Below are 27850 nucleotides of genomic sequence, written 5' to 3' on the forward strand. Positions count from 1 at the left end.
CGCGGCCGCCCGTCCCCGTCGCGCTGAGGGAAGGGGCCGCTCTGTCCCGGCCGGCGGCGGCAGCCCCCGGCGGAAGAGGAAGTGGAGCCTCCCCGGGAGCCGGCGGCCGAGGCTCCGTGACGGGCGCGGGGCGGCCCGTAGCCGAGCGGGTGGCGGCGGCCGAGGAAGATGAGGGCCGCCGTGCTGCTGTGGGCCGCTCTGTGTGGATCGCTGCTCCCGCCGGTAAGGGAGGACGCCCTGGAGCCGGGCACCGCGTCGGGCCGGGCCGCGCCGGGCGAGCGCGGGCGGCGGCGGGGCCGGGCCGGGCGCTGGCAGCCCCGTAGGGCTCCGGGTGTCCTCACCGCGGGGCCGGGGCCCGTAGCCCTCGCAGCCTCCAGACGCGGCGGGTTCTTCCTTAAGCCCGGCCGCGGGTACGGGGCTCGCAGCGCTCTGGGCGCGGCTCGATACGCTCCGGGGTGCTCCCAGGCCTCCCCAGCGGCCTTCCCCTGGGCCAGGCCCCGCGGCTCCCCTGCCCGGCCCCAGCGGCTCTCCGGGTGCGGGGCTGCGGGCCCGGAGCGGCTCCGGGTGTGCGCACAGATACGGGCCGCGCTGCCGCTCCAGGCGCTGGGCGCTTGCGGCCTGTTGTTTTGTTTGTGTCGTTGTTTAAATGACACTTCGGTTACCTCTTGGGGCATCGCATCAGGTCTGATGTACAGTGCACTGGGGATGCCATTGGTAACCTCCTGCCTAATGGAGCCGGGAAACATGGAAGCGAAACACCTTCATCACCTGTGGAAGCTGTATGGAGGGTACACCTCCATTAAGTACCTCTCTGCTAAGTTTTTTTTCTTTTTTTTTTTTTTAAACATCTTTTTTTTTTTTTTACTTGCTTTGGTAAGTCAGGACCCAGTGTATTCTGCTTCCTACTCTCAACAGTAGGCACAGTTTATCACTGTGAGCGTGGCTCTGGGTGAAGCAGCTCATGTCTCTGCAGAGCATTGCCTTGCTATCTGTGAGCCCCACGAAGCTGCTGTCAGTTGCACTGGGGTTTTCTGATGTTACTCCTTGGCCTCAACCCTATGGTTTGCTGCTACTGACGTAGGCAGGTGTTTCCCTGTACAACTCTAGGCCATGTCCTGCCTCTTCCCGTACTCTACATGTACCTCAGCAGGCCGGTTCTAGCTGAGCTGTTAGGTCAGCTCACCAGCCCCAGGAGCAGTGCCCCAGGACTGGTGGCACAAGGAGCTGGGGCTGCTCAGGCAGCAGACATGCAGGGAAGGGCCACCACCTCTCTCCAAGTGCAAGGAGCTGTTCCCCTGCTCACAGTGCCCAGAGGGAGGGAGTGTTTGTGTCGCAGTGCCAGTGGAGAACTATGAATGTTACTTGTTCTGCTCATGCCAAGTCTTTCCTACCTTCTTACCTTTCTGTGAGGTTCATGTTGTTACTTGCTGCCTGTAAAATACCTTTCTCATGTTCTACGCGATTGAGTTTCTTGTATGTCTTATCTGGATGCTAACAATGATGGACCTTATAAATACAGGCTTGGCTTAATCTCCTTACCCACTGAATCCCATCAGTACAGATGTTCTATGTGGAGGGGTTACCAGTGCGCTTGGAAGCAGAACAGTGAGCCCAGGCTTATATCCCTGCTGCACCTGGAGTGCAGAATAGGAAAAATAAGGATTGAAAGATGTCTTATTCTCTATGAAAGATGAGGAATTATACATGGAAGGCCTAAAGATGGTAAAAGGAGGCACGAGGAGGGAACCACCGGTCAAAAACAGGCAACAAATTGTTTGAGGGCAATTGAGAATTGTCTTCATTGAGAAGTGCCTTCTGCCAGGGGCTGCAGCTGGGCCCTTTCCTCAGGTGGGAGCATTTTTCTGCCTATGGGATAGGCCTTCAGTCCTAACTTGTGACCTTTGTCTCTTGTGAAAGAGGAAAACTGAAGTAATTGCAAGACAATAAAAATTCAGCTGGATGCAAGACTACTTCACTTGGGATGTGCCAAGTGAGGTACAGCATACTGTTTCTCTTCATTTTTTACTTCTAGATTAGAGCTCAGCAATGAGTATATCAGGGTGAGCATCCCGCTCTGGATCTCTCTCCTGCCTTGTGAGCAGGAATTGTATTCCCTGATTCATCCCTGGAGCAGGAAGCCTGCCAAACACAACATGCGTATCAAATCAGCAAGTAATCACTCCTTTTAGGCAGGCCTGTGCTAGTGTGGCGTTAACACTTGATTTTCTGGAGCACAGAAGGTACTTCTTATTCTCTTTCAGGAAACAGAAAGAGCTTTAATGGATGGAAATGTCTCGGTTTTGCACCTGCTGAAGTCCCTTATGCTTTTAATTTGCCACTAATTTGTACTTTCAGGTGGCTGCATTTAAGAGGAAATCTTGGTAGTTCTGTACTAGTGATAAATCAAGGAACAGTGTGTCTCACCGACCGCTGAGGAACTGCTCTGTGCTAAACAGTTAATGTGCTCGGGCCCTTTGACACAGTTCTCCCAGCAGATGTTCAGGCTCTGTGGTCGATAGAATAGATTCCTCTGAAGAAGGTTTTTGCTATTCAAGCCAGGCAGACGTAAACCTCTGAAACAATGTGGTCACATGGCTTTCTTTTCTCAGTAGGACTCACTTGCTGTAGAATACTGATAACCAGCCTGGGGAGGGAGACTTCTGTAGCACTGTTATTGATTAGCACTGTGCATCTGCCAAATATTTGGGTTCTGTCCTGTTACCCAGCTTCCCATCTCTCATAGAATCAATCCGCTCATGTATTTCTGAAGAATTCTGGAGGCGTTTCCTCTTCCTGACAGATTTTTAGGGGAACGCCTCTACAGCGATTGTCTGAAGTTTAATTCAGAACACCTTGGTTTATTGCAGATAAATGCAGATGAGGGAATCCTGCACGCTTCTGGAAATGGCATAAGTCCCTTAACAAAGGATTACTGCATAGCTTACAATTCTAACTGGATATCTCTCCCAAGCAGCCTGGACAATGCTGTAAGTAGTTTCTAATTATACTTTGTAAGAGAACTGGAACACAAGGTGAATCTGGATCAGCTGTCACTGATTTTCATTTCTTTGAGTTAAATTGGTGCTGCACTGAAAAATATGGATTTTTGCAGTGAGCATTTGTATACCTTAAGAAGTCTTTCCTCGAGTTTATAAAGGTGGTACTCTCTCTGTTTAAAACCGATTTTAAATACATTATCTTTTTCCTTCAGTGTCATCACCGTGTCCAAGTTTCAGATTTGCAAGCAACATTTTTTATTTGTTTATAAAAATGTTGTAAACCTGTGAAACATTTTCTTCTATTTGTGTGTCAGTTTGATCTCCTGTTTAATTGTCTTGAAACCGTGTGGTGGAAGAGGAGACTGCCTGGAACGTTCATCCTGCCACGTTTTTGAGAGTTTTTCAATCCAGGGTGTAAGGCAAAAACACATCTTCTTCGTCCAGCATTCTTCCTATGAACAGGAAATGCTTTGTGTTTGGAAGTGGTGAAGGCAGTATTATTCTTCTAATTTCTCTCCTTTCCCTTCTGACATCCATTAGCAGGTTAACTCTGTGTTAAACAGAAACATCACCTGTGTTCCCGAACATCTTTGCTGTGCTATTTTGGCCCCTAGGATGCCTCGACTGACTAAATCCTGACAACCATTTAAAAATCATTGCCAATCTTCAACTTTAAGAATAGAAATATTTTTTTGAAGCACCAACTGGTTTTGAACACTCGTTGTGCCTCAGCACTCTGGTTACATTGCCCTGGTTGAGTTATTTTTTGTTTCAGTTTTTGACTCATAAAGCCTGAAAGTACTACAAAATGTATGCTGGATTCTCCAGAACGACAGGCGGTGATTTTCCTGTGTAGTATGATATTTCAATGGAATTTATATGAATATAATATTTCCCGTGTCATATGTTTAAATTACAGCTACAACTGCTGTGAAACTTGTTACCAGCAGCCAGATGTTTCAGCTACACACTATTCTAAACCTCCCTTAGTACTGTGGGCTGTAGAAACTGTTGCCCCGATGTTATGTTGCTAAATGTGTGACTCCTTTCTGTTATGCCTTTTTGTGACAAACCTCAAATTAGGAAGCATGTTAATCAGTCTTCCAGGTAAGAGTGAGTTATCAAACTGCTTTCTTTCTGCTCTTCTCTCTGCAGACTTTCAGGTCTCTGGAAAACCTGACTTCTACGGTACTCTGTGATTCTTCTGAAGTTCCTGCTGTTGTAATGAAGGACAAAGCAGTTGTCGTGATGAGAGGAAACTGCACTTTTTTGGAGAAAGCAAGAATTGCTCAAAGTTTGGGTGCTAAAATGCTGTTGATTGCCAGTAAAGCTAGGCTGGTAAGTTACAACATATTATTTTCTTCTGTACTGAGGTAACGTCTTATCTGTTTGGTCTGAGGTAGTGTTGCTCAGAGATAGCTCAGAGGAGTCCCAGAAGCAGAGGACCATGGGGATGTGTGGGGTTCCAATGTGAATTGTTAACCTTCCCTGCTGAGTGCACTGCTAGTGCTACTGCTCATGAGACTAGAAGGCCATGCTTTCTGTCATCATAAGTAGTATTTTGTTTTGAACTCACAGTGAGAAAAAATAAATCAGGAAAACTTCATCCAAAACTGAAAATCCAGAGGGCACTGGCATATCTTTACAGATACTTCTGTTACTTCTTTTTGTTCTCTAGTATGGCTGCAAAATATAAGTACAAATATTTGCTGTTTGAGAATTGATGTCGTCACAAAGAGTCGATCTTTGCTTTAAAAGCATAGGAAATAAAAAACATGTTTTGTTTATTCCTTATAATCCTGTAAAAGCACAAGACCTTCATGAATCCAGATGTATTGGTTGTAGCTCCTATTTTGACTTAAGTACATCTGCCTTTGTTAACCTTTTGCCAAAGGTGATGAACTAGCTCTATTTTCCTCCGTGCAAATATGATGAAATTTAAAGGACAGTCTGCTTATAGAAACCTGCTTGGCAAACAGACACAATGTATGTACCACTGACACTTTCTCTTCTAGTCTCCTCCTTCAGATAACAAGACCGATTTTGAAAATTTATCTCTACCAGTTGCTCTTATAAGATATAATGACATAGTGGATATGCAGCTGGTAAGTAACATAATTTCAGCATGTAATGGTATGTATAGTCTAAGATTGTTGAACTAATAAATAAAATAATTTAAGATCAGATATGAATGTCTTCCTGATTGGAATGTGCATAGATACTCTTTCACAGGACGGATATTATGTCATGAGTAGGCTTCTTTCTTCAAGTTACTTTGAGAAGATGTTTAATTAGAACGCTAAGAATGGGAAACAATACTGGAGGGAGGGTAATAAATAAAAATCTTCATCTTAAACAAGAAAAGTATCCTTCCAGTAGACTTGGACAGAATTGCGGATGCCTGACAAACGTCAGGAGCTGTAGTACAGAAGTAAGAACAGCTGAGCTTACATCTAGCAGCGTGGCGTCTTGCAGGCAAGCAGTCCTTTGTCAAGGTGGCTCTTAAACCAAGTGTGATTATTATTTTTTTGATTATTAATATTATTTTTCTTTTTCCTTAATCTTTGCAAGATGATATGTTCTGTTTCTGTAGCATGACAGCATCTGTTATGGAGAAATTAGTTGGTATAGTTTAAGCTTCTGTGGATGAATTCATGGTGAGATGCCAAATGGGTAGCATTAAAATCTGGCAGTTTGGTATCTCCTACCATTATATTCAGGGGGATTTGTTTCGGTTTCATTTGTTTGTTTTGTTTAGTGTCAAATAGCTTTGCTAGGCAGAAGTTGCACTCCACATGTTTTCCAGTAAATAGCAGAGGCTTGCAGCAACCTGTGTAATCTTAGCTCCCTGGATTGTATTTGCAAGCTCATTTCACCATTTCTGCTCTTAACCTTCAGAGCTGCCATTGGAAGTTGTCGTAGGTAAGTATACAAACTGAAACTGTGCCTGGATGTCTAGAATTTTGGTTATTTTCTGTTTTCCCATTAAGGGTTGATTCTTGCAAAGAATTGATACGCCATAGTCATGGATGAGTAGTTTTGGTTTAGGTTGTCCTCTGTCTTGAAATGTCTTCATTTAAGCAAGAGAAGATGATGGTTTTTTGCTTAATTGAGTGGCTGTAATATATGCCTTACTAACCTGGAGTGGAGAGAAAGTAGGGCAAGGTAAGATCCCTGATTGATGCAGACAAGACTCAGAGCAATTGAATGCCTAGTGTTGTTCCATGTTGTTTCTATGCAGCTATAACAATTCACCAAGTAACTTTGCTAGTAGATTAGGTGATGTCTCATACTGCTGTTGAATCAAGGGGAAAAAATACCTTTTTTTTCTTAGAAGGGAGCTGTCTTCATGGAAGTAGTAAGAGTTAAAGCCTAACCTGGAAGTGATTCATTCTTAGTTCTGGTGTGTTTTTTGCCAAAGCCTTCTGTCACATCACCAGCAGTAGCTATTCTGAATGATATGGGCTGCTTAGGTGCTGTCAGCCATTGTGCACTCTTCCTACTTCAGCTGTGTTTGTCTTACTGCTTTTCAAGGCTTCCAACTTTTTGATTAGAAGAGTGACAGTAGCAGTCTGAGGGGAGTGGTTGGTGTTCTCATACAAGACTTCATTTCTGTTAGCTTTCACCATTTGAATCAGGTGCACGAGAAGCGTTGGTAGCAACACAGTGTCACAGACCTTCTGGGAAGCAGGCAGCTCTCGTGCTGTGTTTCATTCCAGTGCTCTGCGGGGGCAGTTGAGACTTCACAAGTTCTCAGTGAAGAGCAGAACAATAGTAACAAAAGGAAAGCAAGAACTGTTGTTAGATGTGGAATCATAGAATCATGGAGGTTGGAAAAGGTCATCTAGGGCAGCCCCCCACCTATCACCAATACAGCCCGCTTATTTCTAATTCACTGCCGTAAATGTGTAAGTCATTAGTTTTTTGTTTTTACATACAGGATGCAGTAATTAGAGTAAGACTTCTTGCATTTATCTACTTTCTTTCACTTCCTACAACTGTAATGTTTCATCAGCTTTTCTTCCGTATTTTCTAAAAGTGTGATAATCTGTTCTTCCATGACTGGAGGCAAAGGAATGATTCTGACTTCTGTAGGCTGCAATAAGGTTAATTTCTGTAATTATCTAATTCAGGTGCTGAGATGAATCTACTTTCTTCACAAATGGCCAGTGTTCTCCACTGCACTGTTCAGCTTCCCATTCAGTCTCTCCACTGCCAGTTTGATCTTCCTGTAGCCAAACTTGCCTGACATGTTCACGTCTTCTGCTTTTATCCCACATGCAGGCTGTTAGCAAATCTGTTCTTCTACCACATCTCTGAAGTCTGTTCTCACTGTGGGGTTGCTTTAGGTGCCCTGGCTTACTTCAGCCACAACAGCAAACTTTGCCCATCACCTGTCAAATTATCATCCTTTCTTTGAGTCTCACCTTTCAGTCTAGTTAAAGCACATTGGTTTTGCTTTCAAGACTTCTGTACATACTGGTATCGGTTATGTCTCTGCTCCCTCTCACCTTATTCAGTCTTACATTTTTTAAGTTAGGTGAAATTGCTTTCATTTCTTTTTGAATCCACCTCAGATCATGCTGTGTGTTTTCACTGTGTCCTGTGTGAAGCATCTTGCCTGTATCTGAGCTGTGAGGTTTGTGGTTTCAGCAGTGAGAGGCAGACCTCTGCTCATATCTCAGTGGGCATGTGTCTGTTTTTCAAGGTAATGGACTCCAGAGATGCTTTCCTGCAGAGCTGATGTCTTTGCTAGCACTTGGTGTATTTGGGGGATGAAAAGCATTTGAGCTACAGGTATAACTTCTCAGAAGTGTTGTAAGATGGCAAAGAAGTACCGTTTTGCCTTGTTCTATCTATATGTTGTCACAGCAATAGTAATAAGGCTGTTTTCAAATCTGAGCATCCTGGAAGGTGGCATGAAAGGCATCGGTGCTTTACAATGATAAAAATATGGGATGTGTTATACAGTAAGTTACAAATGTGATTGCTACCCTTGTGTAGGTTAAGAGCAGGAAATCGTATTGTGTTGGAAAATAAGTCATACGGTTTCCTTCTAGTCCTTGTGAACCAACTTGTGTGTTGTTTTTCAGACTCTTGGAAATGAAATTAGTGTGACTCTCTATTCACCACCTTTGCCGGAGTTCGATTGCAGTATGGTTGTCATCTTTGTCATTGCTGTGTTCACTGTGGCACTCGGGGCCTACTGGAGCGGAGTAGCAGAACTGTAAGTCTGTACAACAGAACTGATTACATTATGTGGACTGCAAGTTCTGTGAAATCTGTAGCTGTGATTATTAAGAAACAATGTTTTTTAGGGTACCGGTTAAAGAGTTAGAAGATCCAGGTGCAATTAAATGCTTTCCCTTGAGCTTCTTCTGTATATATGTAACGCTTGAAAAATCACAAAATTGTTGTGACCTAAGCTGCTTAGAGTTTTCTGCTTAAAATAATTAATATTTGATTAATATGACAGTATTTCTGAATAAGAAGAGTGTGAAGGCAGGTTTGACAGGCATGCAAAAAGGTATAACAATGTACACTTTCCTGGTCTCTTCCTCTGCTGTATCCCTCAGTAGGTCTTTGAGGAACCCTAAGCAGTAGATTGTACAAGTCCCTGAGGAATAATGCAGCTCTTGGCAGGATGAGTGAGAGTTAATGTTTTGATAAGTTACCAAATACCCTCTAACTAACATCATAACACTCTAGTATCTGTGGCAGAAGGTATCATGAATTTCAGTGACACCTTCAACATCCAGTGATGCAGGAGGTATGCATACATATATGGGCTGCACAGAGACCTGTGCAACTGCTTTCTCCCAGCTGGCTGGGTGGCAACTTCTGAGATGTCTGCACTACAGTTCTGTCACTGGGAGCACTCAGGAACACAATTCACTTGTGTCTGGGCGGCTCCAGCCAAAGTCCATCCAGGATAACTACCTCAGCTCTGTGTTATCTGGTCGATGGCAGCAGAGCCAGGGGGCAGAGCAGCTCTGAGACTAGGCAGGGGAAGTGAGATGTGTGTAAAAAGCATGGTGTGTGGCCAGAGCAAGGAAGCAAGTGGATAAGAGAGGTTTCTGCATGGTGTTGGAAGACTGTGCAGCTTTACAGAGTGAAATGAAGCACGCTAGCTGCACAGAACTTGTTTTAGTCTGGGGTTAAATTGGATGTAGCTGGTCCTGGACAACTGTGCACACTGCAGGGGCCAGCGTGCTTTACTGCATACAGCTTCATGCTCTCTGTTCTAGTACTTTGTTCCCCAGAACTCAGAGTGGATTGCATGTGATAACTACGGCTTCCTCTTTCCCACTGGTTGTTATGCAAATAGTAGTGATTTTTTTGTTTTCTAAAGAGATTAAAGAAATAGAAGGGGGGATTCTTTCTTAAAGGTTGGATGTGATTATACTTCTTTTTTGCCCCACAGTGCTTTAGGGTGTGGCAGCACTGAATGCTAAAATAACAAAATGTGATGCTGTCTCCCATATTGGAGGAAAAAAACCTAGATGTAATTATATTAAACTTGTTAGACGTGCACTTTCATAAGTCTAGGCTGAGCTTTTTTTTTTTTTTTTTTTTTAAGCTGCTTATTCAAAGCATGTTCTCTAAGAAGGTGATTCATCTTGCTCCTATGGGCTTTTTTCTTTTGAAGGGAGTTGTTTCAGTGCTGAATTCAGCATTTTGGTGTAGGTAGGCACTGGGATCCGTGAGGAACATGCTATCTGATGGGCAAGTTTCACTAGTGTCTGTACAAAGAGTAGTAGGGCTATCTGCTCAAAGAACAGAGTAAAACACAACAGTTTGTCTCCTTATTTTGCATGGTGAGCTATGAATATGGAGTATGCGTGCATAGAAACCTGACTTCTGGTCAAAATGCCTACTTTATGTCCCCCCCTTAATTTTCTCTGTGTTTTAAAGGCAAAAGAATTAGTTACTAGCTGGCTTTGTTACTCTTATGTGTGGGGGTTTTGCAGAAGCTTACTGTGTGTAATTGAGGTTTCAGACGCTGTGCAATATGCCTGGTTTTAATTTATCATAGAGATAGTCTGTGTTTAGCCCAGGATATTTTGTAGTCAGAGGTGATGCACTAATAAAGCTGAGAGCACACATCCTGAAAAGAAGGTTACAAGTTTTGATATTAGGCAGCTTTTCCTCATACTGATCAGGATTTTGTTTGGGAATTCTCATTAAAGTTGACAATTCCCTTATTGTTGGAAAGGAGGGCAGTTAAAAACCTTTTTCTTGTGAACTGTGCTAAGTTAGAAGCACACATCTTCACCGAAAAAGTGGAGAGAGAATCAACACACATACAGCTTTTCTGAAATCTTTGAAGCCTGATAGAAACAAGGTTTAGGTCTAAATGCTGTCAGTCTGAATGCTTTATGACAAACAATTTTGATCATAGTTAAAACTTCTCATAATCTCTCACCTGAGATAAATATATTTGTCGTTTTCCTAATATAGTGAGAATTTGAAAGCAACGGCAAGTCCTGGGGACAGAGAAACAAGGCGGAAGAAGGAGGAAAATGTCACTCTCACCACTCTAACAGTTGTCTTGTTTGTTGTCATCTGTTGTGTCATGCTGATTTTACTTTATTTCTTCTACAAGTGGCTAGGTAAGAAACAATGGATTATCTTATTTGATGTATTTTTCTGCATGATCTTATTAGGTGTTGATGTCTGAAAAGCTAGATTTCTAACTGAAAATAAGACTAAGATGGAAGGTTTAGGTTAGGTATTAGGAGGAAGTTTTTCACACAGATGAGGGTGACACACTGGAACAGGTTGCCCAAGGAGGCTGTGGATGCCCCATCCCTGGAGGCATTCAAGGCCAGGCTGATGTGGCTCTGGGCAGCCTGGTCTGCTGGTTGGCGACCCTGCACATAGCAGAGGGGTTGAAACTGGATGATCATTGTGGTTCTTTTCAACCCAGGCCGTTCTATGATTCTGTTATATGATTATTATTTTTTAATTGTGCACTCTGTCATTGAGGGGAAAATTGGAAAAAATGTAGTTGCTAATTAAACAAGAAGGAAGCTTTCTTCTACTGCCTTAGAGTCTGCCTGTACAGTGCTCATTCTGAGTGAAGTACTGTGGAGGAGAGGTGACTGGTGAGGAACTTTTAAGAAAGAAAGAAACTCTTCTTGATACATACTGACACTCCTGGGAGGATGACAATGAGAACTTTTCTTTGGAGTCAAAGATTTTTTTTGAGTATCACACACAGTTGACCTTGAGTCTGTGGTTGCGGTGCCCTCATTAAAGTATCAAGCTAAATGGCACTACCCTGATAGAAAACACTGAGGCACAGTAGCAATAAGGTAGTTTCTTGAATGATGCAATTTGATTAAAGTCTTGTTTCCAACCTGTTGATTTCTTCTTCCTTCTGCCCTCAGATCATGCAACCAGAAAATGTGCACTGTTTTAAATGGCACTTTCTAGTACAAATACTGTAGCTTTCAAAGATTGAAATCAAATTCCTTCTAAATTCCATCTTTCTTAGAATTTATTATAGTTCACTCTTCTGTTTCTGCAGAAGAATCTTCACAATGCTCATGTCTGACTATTTAGCTTTGGTTGTCTTCACTGTATGGGCAGTGCTACACTGGCTAAACTTGTCTAAATAGAAGACTGAATCTTTTAATTTGATCAATAGGTTTAGTTTAAAAATTTCACCTGTTTACTCAGTTTCAGGTGAGTTTTAGGAAGAAGTGAAGGAGGAGACCTCTTAAAGGAGAAAGGGACAGGAGGATGAAGTGAAGAGTGAGGCCCTTTAAAGGAGGAGAAACGGAAGGGAGTCATAAATTAGTCAGGGAGAGAAGAAAATGTGAGCAGTTCAAAGAAAATATGTAACATCTTTTTCAAAGAAGCCTTAGTTCTGTGGACTTTGGATCAGACACAAGCTGTTACCATGGTATGATATGCTGTTCTAGGGAAAATTCTGTATTTAATTAAAAACAAACAACCAAATAAAACCCCACCACGCTGATGTGATTACCATAGCATGTGAATGTAAGTCCTAACATCAGTACTTGACATTAGGATCGAGTAACCACTAAAGCTATACAATTTCCCTTAGCCAGCTTCTCTGTATAGACTAGATTCCAGATGCTTATAGATTTCTAAGTTCCTTGTGTATTTCATACCTGAACTTCAATAATGACTTCAGTTTTGGGTTATGGAGTTTTCTCTGTTGTTGCTGGTGTGATGCCTTTCTGGTAGCTGGAATTAATTCTGAGCAGGTCCACGTTAATACGAAATTAAAAAGGTGAGGGTACTACTCATACTAAACTAAAGGGTGTGGAGGAAAAGTAAATACTTTAGGAAAAAAAAATCCAGACACTCCCTCAAGTTTTCTGGCTTTTATTGGTTCTATTGCTTTCTTTGGTTCACTTATAAAAGGTTAAGCATACTTGCAACTTCACAAATGAGAAAGAATTAAAAGGGGGGCGATCTTTAAAGGACTCATACTGGCATAGTACTTTAACAACTTAGTATTACAACATTACTATCTTGTATATACAGAACAGAATTGCACAAATTTTGCATGAACTTGTGTTAGAAACATACTATAATCATGGTGTTTAAAGCAGAACAATGCTGATGTATGCATTTTTTTGTTGCCTTTCTAGAGGTGCTAAAAGCAATTGCTTATTTAAATTTACTTCTCAAACTGTGGCATAATTGTGTAACTGAAGTGCTACAGGGAGGGTTTCCAGCACAAAGCTGCTTGTTTGCTCCCCTGCAGCAATGTGGGGGAGCAAAAGTGAAAAAACTCATGGGTTGAGATGGGCTTTAAAAGTAAAGGAAAGGCTGTGAGCACAAGTAGAGCGGAAGGAGGAATTCAGTCACTCCTTCCCACCAGAAAGCCAGGTGTTCAGCTACTTCCAGGCCTTCATCATGTATAATGGTTACTGATAAACACAGATGCCTCAAATGTCTTGGGACTTGTTGTAGTCCTCCAGCCTCCTTGCAGATGGACAGAAGTGTGTTATCCAGGCTGCTTTGGTCACAAATGCAAAGTGCAGCACTATACAAGCTGCTGTGAAGAAAATTAACTATAGTTCAGCCCAAACCTGCACATCTGTCTTCTTACAGCTGTTAGAATTACTTTCTAACCAGACCTATGTTGCAATCAAAAAAAAAAAAGAAAACCCAAGCAAACAACTGTTTCTATTGTCTGTGTGTATCTCAAGGAGCTTGCTGTAAGTTAGGATTTGCAGTATATCACAAGTTGGAACTCAGAATATAAAGACTCTTCCCAGCCAGGTAGTTCATAGCTTAATAGAAATTTTGGAAGGAGTAGGATGTTTAGAATCCTAAAGCACCACTTAAATCATCAGTCTGATCTTGGAGTTGCTGAAATTTTTATGGATGAACAGACAAAGTAACTGCGGGGAAATTTGATGGGAGGACTACTAACAGAAATTGAGAAAGCTGGTGGTTGTAAAAAGTACAGTATCAGCAGTATCAGATGTCATGTTTCTTCTCGAAGAAAGGAGAAGAAAAAGGTTGGGTTTTGGTCTTTGGTTGTGGATGTTTCTTTGTTGATTTTCAGTTGTTTGTTTTGTTTTTTATTGCTATTTGGAGATTCCAAAACTCATGTCTTGAAGAGAACGAATCATGGCAGAGATGTTTCAGAATTTGCCACTTTTTTTTTTGTACTCTGTTGACTGTGATCTCCAACAGTGGTGCATTGAGTAGTGCTACAACCGTTACAGTTTGTGTCACATGTAGGTTCCTGTTTGCCATGCTTTTCCCCTACTGTATTTTGTCACTGACTCCTCTCTCTCACTCTTTTTATCTAGTGTATGTTATAATACTGGTCTTCTGCTTGGCATCTGCAATGAGCCTGTACAATTGTCTTGCTGCATTAATAGGAGAAATCCCATTTGGGCAGTGCAGGTACTGTATGCCTCTCGATTTTTATAAGGTGTCTTTTGGGTAACTTCTGGTTTATACTCCAGGTAGTGTGAAAATGTGAATGCGGTCTGATAAAGTCTGCAGTTGCAAAAACTCCTGAGTGTTGGTGAAACAAAGGGACAGAAAAGGGGGTGTGAGGGTGAGAATGCTTTGTAAGCCTAAGGCGCTGCAACAGCACAGGCATGTGTTTTGTCTGTTGTGGGCTTTCCTTTCACTAGATTACTTTTCTTTCAGGATTGCGTGTGGCAACAGAAATATTGAAGTGAGGCTTATTTTTCTTGCTGCATTCTGCATAGCAGCAGCTGCTGTCTGGGCTGTGTTCCGAAATGAAGATAGGTAAGTGACGCATTCTGACTTGAAAGGGTAATATGAATAATTGTCCTCAACAAATTTCCTATTGTGCAACTCATTCTGGCACATGATGTCCTTCTGAACTCCAGTGCCGATTTCAAAGAAATTATAAAAGTATTTATGAAACTTACCAAGTATGGGAATAATAGAGAACAAAGCTATACAAATGAACTGTGTGGTAATTTGGAGTTGCAAAAAAGTTATGAAGGTGAGGACCAACTAGCTTGGTTGTTACTGATCACCGTGGAGTAGAAAGGTGCAGAAATAGGAATGTAAGCATGAGACCATAAATAAATACTGTAGTAAAATCCTCAGTAGCATCAAAGCCATACTGCAAGCAAGGCTTCCAGTCCACTTGCTCACTGAGCAAGTGAGCAGCTGTACAAGTGAACAGCAGGAGCCTGCAGTGTCCTCTGCTGAACTCATCTTCTGTGTACGACACTGTCGTGTTTATGATCAGGGAGTAGCATAAAAGCTACTGTATTTTTGCAGTTCTTTTAGTAGTGCTTCATAAAAAATAGCTTCTTGCTTTCTGTTTCCTTTTGAAATCTTGGTATGTCCAGCAAAATCTAAAATATCAGTATTATACATAGATTCCATGAGTAGCGTGGACAAGGTGTAAATGTGTGTTCTTATGTTTAGGTGGGCTTGGATACTGCAAGACATTTTGGGAATTGCTTTCTGCCTAAACTTCATTAAAACACTGAAAATGCCCAACTTTAAGGTACTATAAGTTACAGAATTTTTTGTTTTAATTGAAAAAAAGGTGTTACAGTGCCACGTATCCTTAAGTTTAACATCAGGAGATAGCCTTTCTGTACTCAGGAAGTATTAGAAAATAATAATTGTTTACTGTTTTTAATAGTGAAAAATAAAAACATTGGTATGATTTGTTTTTCCCTTTTTTTTCCTGCTTCCTTCTATGTTTTTTTTTTTTTTTAACATTGTGGTACAGTAATTTTAACAGAAACTAATTGTGTAGTCTCTGAAAACTTATAGTAACAGTTCTTTTGGTTTTTTTTCTTTCTGCCAGTCCTGTGTGATACTTCTAGGCCTTCTTCTTCTCTATGATGTGTTTTTTGTCTTCATAACACCGTTTATCACAAAGGTATGTCTGTGAATTTCTCTTCAAAATAAAGTAACATCTGGTCATTGTGGCAGTATTTTTGTCAGACAGATTAGTATTTTGGTATTCTCAAGGCAGAAATGCAGACTTCCTTTTCTTTCTTCCCATTTAAGATGGCAGTGGTTTAAATTCCTATCTTATATGGGCCGTAGATGACAATGCTTGTTCAGGTGCCTTGAATTTCTTAAATGAGTTAAGTCTTCTGCAGTCTTAGACCCAGAAATACTCTGGCCCCATTTGTGTGACAGGGTGATGATGAGAAATGACTGTTCTCCAGTTTCCTTCCTTTTCTTCCTTCTTCTGCTTTCCCTTTATGGAACACGCTCTCGTACTTTTTACAGCGCTCATTTGCAGCATGCTATGAACTGTATGCAGGTGTACTTTCTCTTCTTTGGCAGCAGAAAGGTCATGGCAGAAAAAGCTGGCACATCTTTATCTAAACTTCAGCTATATCTAGTGGATTTGTGGGTTTGATTTTCTTTTTAAGCCATTTTATGCTGAACAGCATATTTTTGTACAGAAAACAGTACCATGTAACACTGCTTTCCTTTTGATGCTCAGGATTTTTCCTGAAATTTTCTGGAAAAAATTGTAAGATGAAGTGCAAGCACTTCTTGTAGATGTAGTATGAGTGCTTTGGTATATTAAAGTGCTAACTTTGGAAAAATAACCTTAATTTCAGAATGGGGCAAGTATAATGGTTGAAGTTGCAGCTGGTCCCTTTGGAAACAGTGAAAAGGTATGAATTTTTGTTTTAGTACTCAGAATGTACAAATACTGACATTTTGTAGCTAATTCATAGTGTGCTTTTCGGCATAACTTTCTCACAAAATATAGCCAGCTTTTGCTATTTTCTTGTAAGTATTAAATACCTGTTGACTTGGGTTTGATCCTAGAATGATGGAAACTTGGTGGAAGTCCCTACTGAACGCTCAGCTCCCCATGAGAAAGTAAGGATTGTATTTCAGATACTGGATTTTTAAATCATTCCCTCTGAAAAGACTATTCTTTTGGGGAAAACCTGACTATCCAAATTTCTCTTGAGGGCCTGGAAATCATTGATCAATACTGTATAGTTAGGATAATAATCCAGACTTACTATTCTCATTATGATTGAATGGTGTCTTAAGTTGTTTTTGGTGCGTGCATATTATTTGTAAATCTTAAATTCCAGTTTACTTATTGCCTTAGGCCTTATCCACTCTCTTTGGTTTCTGATTTTTACTTTAGGTTCTACCTATTTTGAAGTCCTGCATTAGTGATACATTAATGATGCTAAAACTGCTCATTCATTTAAAAAAAAAGAAAAAAAAAAAATCCAAAACACCAGGGTGCTTTAAATTAGATTTATGTGGGCTTCTAAAATACTGTTTTACAGTTACCTGTGGTTATTAGAGTGCCTAGACTTGAATACTCAGCAGCGACACTGTGTGACATGCCCTTTTCATTGCTGGGTTTTGGAGACATTATTGTCCCAGGTGAGCAGACATTTTTGGCAATTGTAACTTACTTTGGTTTTGATTCTCAACTGACTTAGATTAGGATTTATTCTACAAAGTATTTATTAGATCAAATGCAACAGTTTGTGTTGCTGTTAGTGTGGAATGCAACCAAAGCCAGGGTAGAAGAGACCTTGGTGTGTTACAGTGTACTTAAATAATGAACAGGTTTGGGGTTTTGTTTTGTTTTTTTTTTTAACTTTTCTTTAGCATTGCATTTTTTGACCATGTGAGTCCCATAGATAAATCCAGTTGTCAGTATTAACGAAATCTCTCTGAAATCTGGCAGAAAGCAACGATTCTGTGACTTAATACCATTTTTGTGTCATAGACTGCATAATTAGAGTTGAGGTAATGGAAAATGTATCATCCAATTTTTTGTCTTTCTCAGAAGATCTGAATTTGGCCATAGCTCGACTTGGGAGTCCTGGGCAAATTACTTAGGCACAAAGCACCATCTCATGATGACTCTCCCTTTGCCTGTGATCTGCGCTGAGGCAAAATAGCTGACTGCTAGGAGCATTAAAATTCTATTGAAGAAGTGTTAAAACTGGGTTGTTACTTTTCTGTTGTGGTGCCTTTGAAGTAACACTGAAATAACACAAAGTACTTAGGTTGCTTAAAAGAAAGAAAATGTCTTAATGCCCATCTCAGTAGCATATTTGTGCTACGGTTTAGATTTTTCAATACTTACTTTAGGATCTCTGAAACTTGTTCTTGGCTTCCCAGAAAAGAACTGGGAAGAAGATAACACACAGTAATGGGAACTCTTACTGTAATTTTTTTTATGCTGCTTTGATTTGGAGAATTGAGGAGAAAGGAATTCAGGGCTAAACATCTCATTAAACTATTAAACTGTTTTTCCTCTCTGTTCAAGGCCTTCTGGTTGCCTATTGTCGAAGATTTGACGTTCAAACAAGTTCTTCTTCTGTATACTATGTTTCCTGTACAATAGGTAAATTGTGATTTATTTTTTTTTCAGCAGTAGTAATCTTCATGCTGTTTTTTTTAATGGCAGGACTACATAGTTTTCTTCAAGTAAAGGTTCAATGTTGTCAAATCTTTTCATAAATCTTTTTAGTGTGGCTGCCCATACTTTAGGTGAGTATTTTTATGATAGCTGCTTTGAGAAAGCATGCAAATACATAACAATCTATTGTCCCTCTTCCATTATATTAGCAAGGTAGATCCTAATTAAAGAAAAAAAATGTTTTCCTGGCTTACTACACTACTGACTTTGTTTAAAAATATACTTGCTCTTGATTGTGTTTTACAGCTTATGCCATTGGTATGGTACTGACTTTTGTTGTTCTGGCGTTAATGAAGATGGGACAACCTGCCCTTCTCTATCTTGTACCATGTACACTCATTACGAGCTCTCTTGTTGCTTGGAGACGCAAAGAGATGAAGAAGTTTTGGAAAGGAAGCAGTTATCAGGTAGGGTGGATGCCCTGAATATTTTGGTTCTGTTAATTCCTTTGTATGTATGCTTCTCTAAGTACTTGGTAATACCAGCAATCCATTTATTTTTTCTAGTCTTAATGGTTAATCTTCTATAAAGAAAAGCAGGAAGCTTTGACTCTTTGAAAATCTTAGCCTTGTATGTGGTATGATGGAATGAAACTTGAGGAAAATGAAATAGCTGGTACAATACCCATAGAAGAAGGTCATTTCTTCTGTTTTTATTTTTTTTTTTAACAGTGCTTATCTAGCATCTTGATGTGGTATAACATGAGTCACTGAGTTGAGCCTGCAGATTCCAATCTGCAGTACTAGTCCTGTATTAGGAGATGTTTCAAAGGAGTTGATGATGAACAAGAATTTTAGACACTAGTTCCTGTACACTGCTGGTGTTTTACGTTGGCAGGATGATATGGAGTGTTCAAGAGCAAAACATCTGGGTCATTATCTGTTTCCTATCCCAGTGCACATGTACACGCATGGGATTCTGTTTTCCCTGAGGTAGTCTCTGCCACTACCCAGGCATTGCAGTATTCAGTACCACCAGCCATCTGCCTCTGCCTGTGGACATGCACACCTTGCCCTGATCTTGCCACAGCTGTGACTGTATGTGTCAGGAGCCCCTGCCAGCTGGCATTGTAAGGTGGACTGATCTCAGTATTGCTCTAAATTTAATGTAGAGACCTGAAGTGCAACATTGTTTGAGTTCAGAAACTATCTCCTGTATATGGGTTGAGTTGAACTCAGCTCAGAGAATGGATAGAAAGTTGATTGTGAAAGCTGATGACGCAAAGGAGCAGCTTCTGCTTACTCAGCTTCTGGACTGCAAAGTTGAAGCGGAGCAATAGAAGCTGGATGGTGGCAATTCCTCTAAAAGTAAACCTGGTGGTCATGCAGCTCCTGAGGTATTGTCAGTTAAGCATTGCCTTTTGCTGATGTAATTAATGTTTTGCACCTGTGCCAGCTGAAGGCTCTCTGATTTTACAATTGCTCAGGAAAAGATCGTCACTTTAACTAGATACCATGTATTTTTGTCTACAAAAAGTCTTCTCTTTTGTAGGTCTAGCAAATAGAAATGTATCTCTGTAGGTCCTAATGAGTTTGGTTTACCATGCATTTGAATATAAATTGCTGGCTGTTTGCTATTTTGAAAAATGTGTTACATATCAAAATCCACTAACTCTGGTTCTGTTGGGAAAAGAGCTTCACTATTTATTTTCCTCGCTTGAATTCTGAGTAAGATCAGCCTATCGGCCTAAGCAAACCTGGCAAATCTCTTTAGCAACAAAAATTTCTTGCACTTCTAATAGCAAAACTCATACTTGGGAGAATTATGTTGCCATAGTAGTTACTTCACATCCTTTAAACTGGTTCCTTGAAGGATTAAAACTGCTCTGAACTTTAGCATGTTTTGAGGTCAGATGATCTCATTTCTGGCACAATTTAAGCTGTTGATTTCCACCCCCACTACTCCACCCCCAGTTAGACTTGTCTCTGATTGAACGCTTTTGGGTAACTTTTGGTAAAACTCTGCTATAATTTTCCAAGGTTCTTTTCTTTGCTACTGTTTTCTTTTCCTGAGGATGTTATTCGAGTTACACTCACAGAATGCTGTCGTGTGGATCTTTCTTATACGTTGTCCTCCCAGCATAAGGCTGTAATTTGAACTGCCCTTACTGATGCAAACAAACAAACAAAAAATCCATGCAACCACAGTGTCCAAATCCTCAGCTTTCAGTGCTTGTTCTGAGGAGGAAAGATACGGGAAGGCGACAGGATTACCTTTAGCTACCTTGAGCCTGCTGAAACAGGGGTAATTTGGACTTGGCTAGAAGTGCTCCATGGATAAGAGGTGACCAGACGTCTGGAGAGCTTTGTTTTGTCCTTATGGGAACGGTGAAACCTTGCAGACTTGTCAGGGCAAAGCATGCTAGGATAGGGGTACAACAGGATGTACAGGGTATCAGATGACTGAGCTTCATGAATGCTGCTATTTCTTGTAATCCACTAGTTAGCTTTTTCTTTTCCTTTTTTTTCTAATTTAAAAATAAGTTGTCATTGTTGTATATGATTTTAATAATTGAATGAATTTTGTTTAGGTATCGGACTCTCCCAGGACGCCTTTGCTACAAGGTGTGCTTATAGCCTTCTTTTAATGCAATTTGATTAATCATCTTATGGGTTTTTTTTGCTTTTTGTCCCCCGCTGCTTCCAATTTTCATTCTTCTTCTCATCTATTTTCCTTTCAGTTTTTTCAAAGTAATTCCTTAGAAAGGAGTTAGCAGTGAAGTCAAGATGTAAAACTGCTTTTATTCTCAGTTGTTGTTTTTTCCTTTAAAGGGGCACAAAAACTTTAGAGTGTGAACAGAGCAATGATTCCCAAGACTGAAGGAAGGCTTTGTATTCTTTTTCTAATTCTTTAACTTCCCAAAACCCTAGGAGTAACTTCAGGTGTTTAAAAGTGGTCGTATCTGTGCTGTTATCAAACATGTGCAAGTTCCCCAGCTAATTGTTGTGTGCCACTGCACCTTCCTAGAGCTAAACAACAATTTTATCATCTTCTGTCTGTTACAATGCTAAGCGTTTTAATTTGTCTTTAGTAACTGCTTCTGCAGTCTCTCTGTGATCTTGCTGCTCAGCGATGTACTTCATGCCTTACTGTCTGCAGTGCTTGCAGTGGGGCAGGGAGCAAGGATTCAGACCAGCTCTTGAGGTCTTGCTGCTGCATGGGGCTTCTAGACCATAGCAAGAAGGTTTTACCTTGGTAGGCTGAAGCTCATGACTGCTGACACAGACATGGTTTTTATTTTCACTGTCTATTGTCTCAAGCACAACACGTAGAGAGCAAGGCAAGTTTTCAAATTTCATCTTTTTGTGGAATTTAAGCATCTAAATATAAGCTTGAATTACAGTCAGCAGACTGGTTGTGTACATACATTTAAAGGGCATAACTTGTCTGCTCTGCACTGAAGAAAATTTTAGATAGTGAACTTTGGCTGAGTGTATCTTCAATTCTGAACTGGAAAGTACTTTTCTTGTCAGCTTCTCTCTTCCAACAAAGTGTACTTTAGTAAGTCAGGTTTGATTTAAAAGCCTTCGTAATAAAGAAACTAGATACAAACCCAGGAGGAAGCTAAGAAGTGGGAGGGGTTGGATACACGTTAAAATCAGATGGCCAGACTGTATTGCTGCTGTAAAGTTTATAGTAAAGATTTTTCTGGGTCTTTTAGATTGCTTATACTCCTCACCTAGGTCTGTGTGACAATGTTTGATATTTATTTCCTAGTTGTCAACTTGAAAATGCAATTTAGTTTTCATTGGTACAATCTATGAAATCATTTCAGTAACACCATGGAAAATCCAGCAGTCGTAGAATTTTCGAGTCTTCTAGTTGTGCAAATAGCCATGCCAACTTTTTGCAGCTGGTCAATGGAAGTGCTTAGAAATGTTTCTTACCTTTCTCTGAAACAGTAAATAAACAGATTGGCATGTTACACAGCAAGCATCTGCTGTTTTGTACTGTCCGTTTAAATAATGTTTTCAAGATGCTTGTGAATTAATCACAGGTGTGGTTTAGGAGTTATGTGAGTGCAATGTTATTGGAGTGAATCTTATTTTCTAGTGTGCATAGGTGTTACATATTCTTTTATCTGTCATGACACTCCAAGCAGCCCCCCAAAAATGTCAGGGTTTCTGATGTAGGAAAAAGGATGATGAATTTCTTCCACTTGAAACATGTTTGTCAGCTCTCCACAATGTACAGTCTGATTCCTGTGGCTCTTCTAAGGCTTGAAACAACAATTTTGTCCACAGTTTTAGCACTGTGCCTTTATCTTGCTGCTGGCTCTCATAAAGATTCCTGCTGCTTCAGCAATGGCTTTGAGGACGCAGTTATCCTGAGAGAACCTACAACTGAGATGAACTTATGGAATAAGCTACTTAAGAGAAGCCTACATGTTTAGAAAGGCATCTGTTGTACCTGACTTCCAAGCTGTGGCCTATCTTTGTCATATATTGTGGAGAGATTAGAAATAGCAGGTTTTTTGGTCTTGTGAAATTTATGTGTATAAGAAAGCCCAAAATACCTTTAAGTTTAACATCATCATAGAATGGCCTGGGTTGAAAAGGACCACAGTGATCATTGAGTTTTAACCCCTCTGCTATGTGCAGGGTCGCCAACCAGCAGACCAGGCTGTGTAGAGCCACATCCAGCCTGGCCTTGAATGCCACCAGGGATGAGGCATCCACAGCCTCCTTGGACAACCTGTTCCAGTGTGTCACCCTCGTCTGTGTGAAAAACTTCCTCCAAATATCTAACCTAAACCTCCCTTGTCTCAGTTTAGGACCATTCCTCCTTGTCCTATCACTATCCACCCTCGTAAACAGCCATTCCCCCTCCTGTTTATATGTTCCCTTCAAGTACTGGAAGGCCACAATGAGGTCTCCCCGGAGCCTTCTCTTCTCCAAGCTAAACAAGCCCAGTTTCCTCAACCTTTCCTCATAGGAGAGGTGCTCCAGTTCTATGAGCCATTCTGGTTCTAAAGGGACCTCAAATATACATTAAGCAGAGACTTTAAAAATTAAATACATATGATGTCATAACCACATTTTGTGTGCTGCTTATCTGATTCAGAGAAGAATCTTTCATGTTGGGATGCAGTGAATTGTTGTGAATAATGTTAACTCTTCCTTCTGGAAGCAGTTTGTCACTTTAATGTGGGAAACATTTTACAAAAATATTTTCCAACACTGTCCTCTCTATGCCAGCTGTTGGACGATACTCCCTAGAGTAAAGGGGAAGCCATATTCACCATACTTGGTGTAATGTGGTACTGGTTGGTTTTCTTTTTTAATTTTTTATTTGTTGTGTTTTGTTTTTCCTGGAAACAGATAATTGAATCCTCATTTAAAATGACTGTTTGGTTTCTGTAATTGTAGGGAGTGTTTTGCTTTGGTTGACTTTTGATGTGGGTTTTTGGTCTCAGTACAGGGCCAATATTCTAGATATACTGAAGTGAATGTAAGGCTGTCATTGGCACAAGGGTTTGGTATTCGCTGCTGGCCTGTGTGTGTGCTACTGCTATTCTTAATGTATCAGCAAGCCTTAATACTCCTAAATTCTGATGCATGAAGATAAGAGGTGTGAAAAGACCTCTTTTGGTCTTAGTTACCTTGATACTGTGCCCAATAGACTCTCCTTATCCTTCCTCCCAGTCCCAGTACCTTGTTTCTGCCTTGGACGTGGTGTCTCAGCTTGCTGTGTGACACACTGGTGCATCTGGATTTAAAACAGATCAGTTAAAATAACCTAATTTTAACAAGATATGTTTGCATACCTTGCAGTGACCCTGCTACATTGGTATAAAAGGATGTGGTGCAGGTGTGGGTCATAGCTAGAGAAGAGAGAGATTAACGGAACTACTCTTTTCTGCCCTATATGGAGAATCATACCATGCTTAAATGCTTGCGATACATCCGTGCTGAAGTTTAAAGGTAGTTCAGCGGGTGCCTGTCAGGAAAGTAATCTGTCCCCATCACATGGAAATCTACCCTGCTTGGAAGCCATGTAACCAGCAGCTCGTTCATCCATGTCTTTGTGTCCCTTTTGCTACTAAGCAGGATGGGTTGCTATGGAAGAAACTATGTAGGTTTCTCTACCTTTTCATGCTGGAATTATTATGCCCTCGCCCTGATAACCTGCCATGCTACTCAGGAGCCCCTGACACGTTCTGTTTGCAGCAGTATTACTGCTTTCATATTTTCTGTCCTTGTGTGTCAGCTGTTAAAACTATCCAAGACTTCCCAATCTTTGGCCTCGGGTTAATGATGAAGTTCTCCAACTGGTGGATCTTGGTTTGTTGTGCTAACAAATGTGCATGTTACCGTTGTGATTAATTCAGTGCCTTGTCCCAGGAATGAAACCACAGCCCTCCTTTTTCTCTAACAGTACAGCAGTGAATAGGGAAACAAGCTGCTTTTTAGTCAGGGAAGAACAAAATTGTCCTGTGTTACTCAGGTGACTTCTAATCAATTGCCTTAATCTGAAGTTAAAATCAGTCTTGTAATAATCTAGTTCATGTCTTCTGCAGCACGTCTTTGCAGTTTCACTTCCTTTATTCTTTTTAAGATAAAAGGAAAATATACAAAGAACACATTTGCAATACAACTAGCTTGTACTGTTACGAAAAAAGAAAGTCAGTCTTTTCTATTCAGGCTATTGCTTGAAGTAGGATCATAGGCTCTATTTCCAGTTCTCCAAAATGTCTCTTTGAAATCTTTTCTTAACCTCAATCTCTTTTTTTTTTTGTTTTCCATTTCAATAATTGAGTCACTTTCAATGTGTGCACTTAATTTCTTGAAGAATACTTGAATCTTTGGACAGCAAATGCTTTTATAGTGGAAAACATTAACTAAGAGAGCTTTGATTACTTGGCTTGAATACTTTTCTGATCTATATAGAGGACTTCCTATCTGTACGCTGCTAAAATGCACTCCTAACATATGTTTAATTATATTTCTCTTAGCTAACATAGTTGTACCAGTGGGGGTAAAGCGATATTTCTATATAAAGAACTGTCCTCTTTTTTATTACTTTTTGCATCTAGATGATGGAACATCTGGATTACCCAGGACATGAAGAAGGCGCAGCACCAGCCAGTGAGCAGCCTGGAGGACAATAACATGTAGGATTCTGGTTTAAAATAGTATTGAATTTTTTTACGGAAGAGTTGCAGTAAATTTGGTGACATTTTCTAGAGTATTTCATACTCTGTGTAGAAGGGTTTTTACTCATGCACCTATATTTTTATGAAAAATATTGTTAATAACATAAGAGTAATCAAAATAGATTTGCATTTTTACAGCCAAAACATATCTAATAAAACCGTGCCTTATTTTGATTTAAATAAATGGATATTTTCTATGCAATTTTCCAAATGTTCTTCTATACAGTGTATTTTTATAACATTTTCTTGCCCATACCACTTTGCATGAGATGTTTTGTTAATTTTGAATAAGGCTGGTCAGATTTAATTTAAAAAATAAACCATAATAGCAGAATTCTTCACAGGATTTCTTTCTAGATTTTGAATGTGAAGACAGATAGTAATGTAACCACAGGAACTGCAGAACGAAACTATAGTTCCGTTACTGCGAGTAATTGAAGAAACAGTGTGTGTGTCAATCTATGTAGATCGTAAGCCATAAAATAGATAACAGGGCAAATTTTAATTTGTAGTTGTGAGCTTTCTTTTTTTGTTTTATTTTTCTTGGTGGGGTTTTTTGTTTGTTTTTTCTCTGTAGTTTCACAGGCTTATGCCTTGATCATGAAAATTGTTAAGCTTTGATGCACGTCTTTGGATTATATGCATTGTCAACCATCAAAAACACTAAAAGTGTGTGTGGGAGGTACTTACAGGGTGGCACTGGAAACTTAGATGCAGCTCCTGGAATAGCTGGCAAACAAGATGGTGTTAAAGGCCGGAAGTTTTTGTTCAACAAGTGTGATGTAAATCTTTGAGAGGGGAAAAAACCTAGGATTTTATGTCTGGACTGGTTCTTCTCTTACCTGTCGGGACTTGGTCTATATATGTGGTCTTCGTTTGGCTTTGCATCAGTTCAAAGAGGTGGGGGATGAGAAGTCAGATCTTTCTAGCTTTTGTATCTGTACTGTAGCTTTTTTTTTCTTTCTAGATTAAAGAAACAACTGTTTTTGAAAATTCTTTGTGGTTGATAGACAAACAACAGGTATGAATAGCGTTAGCACTGCTTATGTTAGTTAAGGCCACTCAGTGCCTTTGTCTAACTTGATTAATCCTAATTTGTTTTAGCTTTTTAATACTCTAAAGTTAAACACTCTTAAAGACTTGGAAAAGGAAAATTAGTTTGAATCATTAATTTGCTTTTAGAGGAGTTTGAGTTTGTGTGCTTATTTGATGCTTTTTTTTTCTTTTCTTTTTTTTTTTTAGTTCTTTTGTGGGGGGAGCTGCAAATTGAGGGGGATTAGGCATAGAAAATTGGTAAAACTGTAATGCTAACAATTTACACCAAAGAAAATTGGAGAAGTCAACTACAGGGAACCACTGAGTTCACTTACTGCTACCATCAGGTAGTCATGAAAACATTTTTCCTATTTTTAATTGAATGTAACTCCTATAGTCAGTACAAGTCCGAGAACCGTACAGAAAACAACCAAATAAGCACATGCTGGGCAATGACAGTGCAGCCCTTCCTGCAGTGCCTCACGTAAGTGCCTCAGTGTTGGTCTGAAGGTCACCTCTAGACACTAATAGTTAGGGGCATGTTGGCTCAGGAGAATTTACACTGGTTAAATCTAGTTTAGCTAGATTTACTTTGAAAGTATGCTAATTAAGACAACTGTAAAACTATATTGTCAGTTAAAAAAGGCTTACTGCAAATGTACTGCTTGACCTAACTTAGATCGAGTTTAAACTGTTTTGTTCTCGAGAGTCCTGATGTAAACAAACTTACAGTCTCAGTGTCAGTTCTTGCTGTTCACACAAATTGACCATGGTGCCAGTTGATACGGGTAAGATAACCACCTTGTTTTGCCACCAGCTCTGCAATTTCTCTAAGAAAACAGGAAGAGTTTTCAGGTACAAGTTGCCTGTCATACCTTTCTTGATCTAAACCTGAGCTGACAGCTTCACAATAAAATGATCTTGTGCACTATCTTTAATTGTTATTTTAAGTCAGGCAGCCGGGCTAGCTGACGTTTAATCAATTACAGTATTTCTTGGTGTTCTGACAGCAGACAGAAAATTCTGTGCTGATTTGTTGTCATGGTCTTTGACAAGCCCAGTATCTGCCAAAGCTAAGTGGTTGTGAGGATGTGTTTGGAAGTTCCTGAGAGACATGGCATTGTAACTCACTGCAAGTCAGAGCACTCAAAGCTCACAGAACCTTCACAAATCTACACGAAATGACTTCTTTTTCTGTGAAATCTTCTCTGTAGAGGATTTATTTAATTTTTGCCTGTAACTGATAATGATACTGATAATAGTCTAGTATAAATGAAGATCGTTGTCAACAGAAGTGTGCATTCAGCAGCTGGCTGTGAAAACTCTGTTGTGTTCTGTGCCTAATTATGCTCTGTGCCTGATAATTCCTGAGGTTTCGCACACGTGCTGCAGTTTGATGGGATGTAAACTAACTTCTTTCTTTTAAGTGCTTAGGAGCTTTGTTTACAAAAATGATGGAATTTTAAATTTTATATAAATAACAGGTTAGTTCTGACTACTGAAATCGGGTTTTTTTAAGCTTAATAGAATTCGTTGCAAGATTTTTGGTGGTTTTGAATGTTCCTAATGTTAAATTTGCTTGGGTTAAACACTATGTTAAAATTGTTTTTAATAATATAAAAACCTTGCTACTTTACATTGTATGTTTACTGACAACAACCCCCTTTCTCGTGACTCTTAAGTTATCACTTTAAGATTGTTATTAATAAATGTTATGTGTGTTTAAAAAACAAA

At 40.1% G+C, this 27850-nt stretch overlaps 1 protein-coding gene across 4 annotated transcripts; it reads left to right on the forward strand.

Moving 5' to 3' along the window:
• Positions 1–68: 68 nt before the first annotated feature.
• SPPL2A (signal peptide peptidase like 2A) lies at positions 69–27850 on the forward strand. 4 transcript variants are annotated; one of them, NM_001396422.1, is made up of 17 exons: positions 95–222; positions 2868–2987; positions 4155–4337; positions 5015–5104; positions 8093–8226; positions 10461–10612; positions 13805–13901; positions 14154–14255; positions 14913–14994; positions 15304–15378; positions 16079–16135; positions 16293–16346; positions 16775–16874; positions 17773–17850; positions 18172–18332; positions 20456–20489; positions 24962–27850. In NM_001396422.1, the coding sequence occupies exons 1-17, from the start codon at positions 169–171 to the stop codon at positions 24991–24993; spliced, it is 1605 nt and encodes a 534-aa protein (NP_001383351.1). In that variant the 5' UTR covers positions 95–168; the 3' UTR covers positions 24994–27850. The 4 variants fall into 4 exon arrangements, with proteins under 4 accessions (XP_046754999.1, NP_001383351.1, NP_001383352.1 ...); NM_001396423.1 differs by lacking the exon at positions 20456–20489; NM_001012769.2 differs by lacking the exon at positions 16293–16346.

Source organism: Gallus gallus, chromosome 10, assembly GCF_016699485.2.
Source record: "Gallus gallus isolate bGalGal1 chromosome 10, bGalGal1.mat.broiler.GRCg7b, whole genome shotgun sequence".
In the NCBI taxonomy this organism is placed as follows: Eukaryota; Metazoa; Chordata; class Aves; order Galliformes; family Phasianidae; genus Gallus; species Gallus gallus.

What these genes read in the sequence shown, in the direction of transcription:
- SPPL2A (NM_001396423.1), top strand. Translation starts at nt 169, where the DNA reads ATGAGGGCCGCCGTGCTGCTGTGGGCCGCTCTGTGTGGATCGCTGCTC. An exon ending in ATCCCATTTGGGCAGTGCAG is followed by an intron (nt 13,902 to 14,153) that starts GTACTGTATGCC and finishes CTTTTCTTTCAG; the next exon opens with GATTGCGTGTGGCAACAGAA. An exon ending in TGGAGACATTATTGTCCCAG is followed by an intron (nt 16,875 to 17,772) that starts GTGAGCAGACAT and finishes TCTCTGTTCAAG; the next exon opens with GCCTTCTGGTTGCCTATTGT.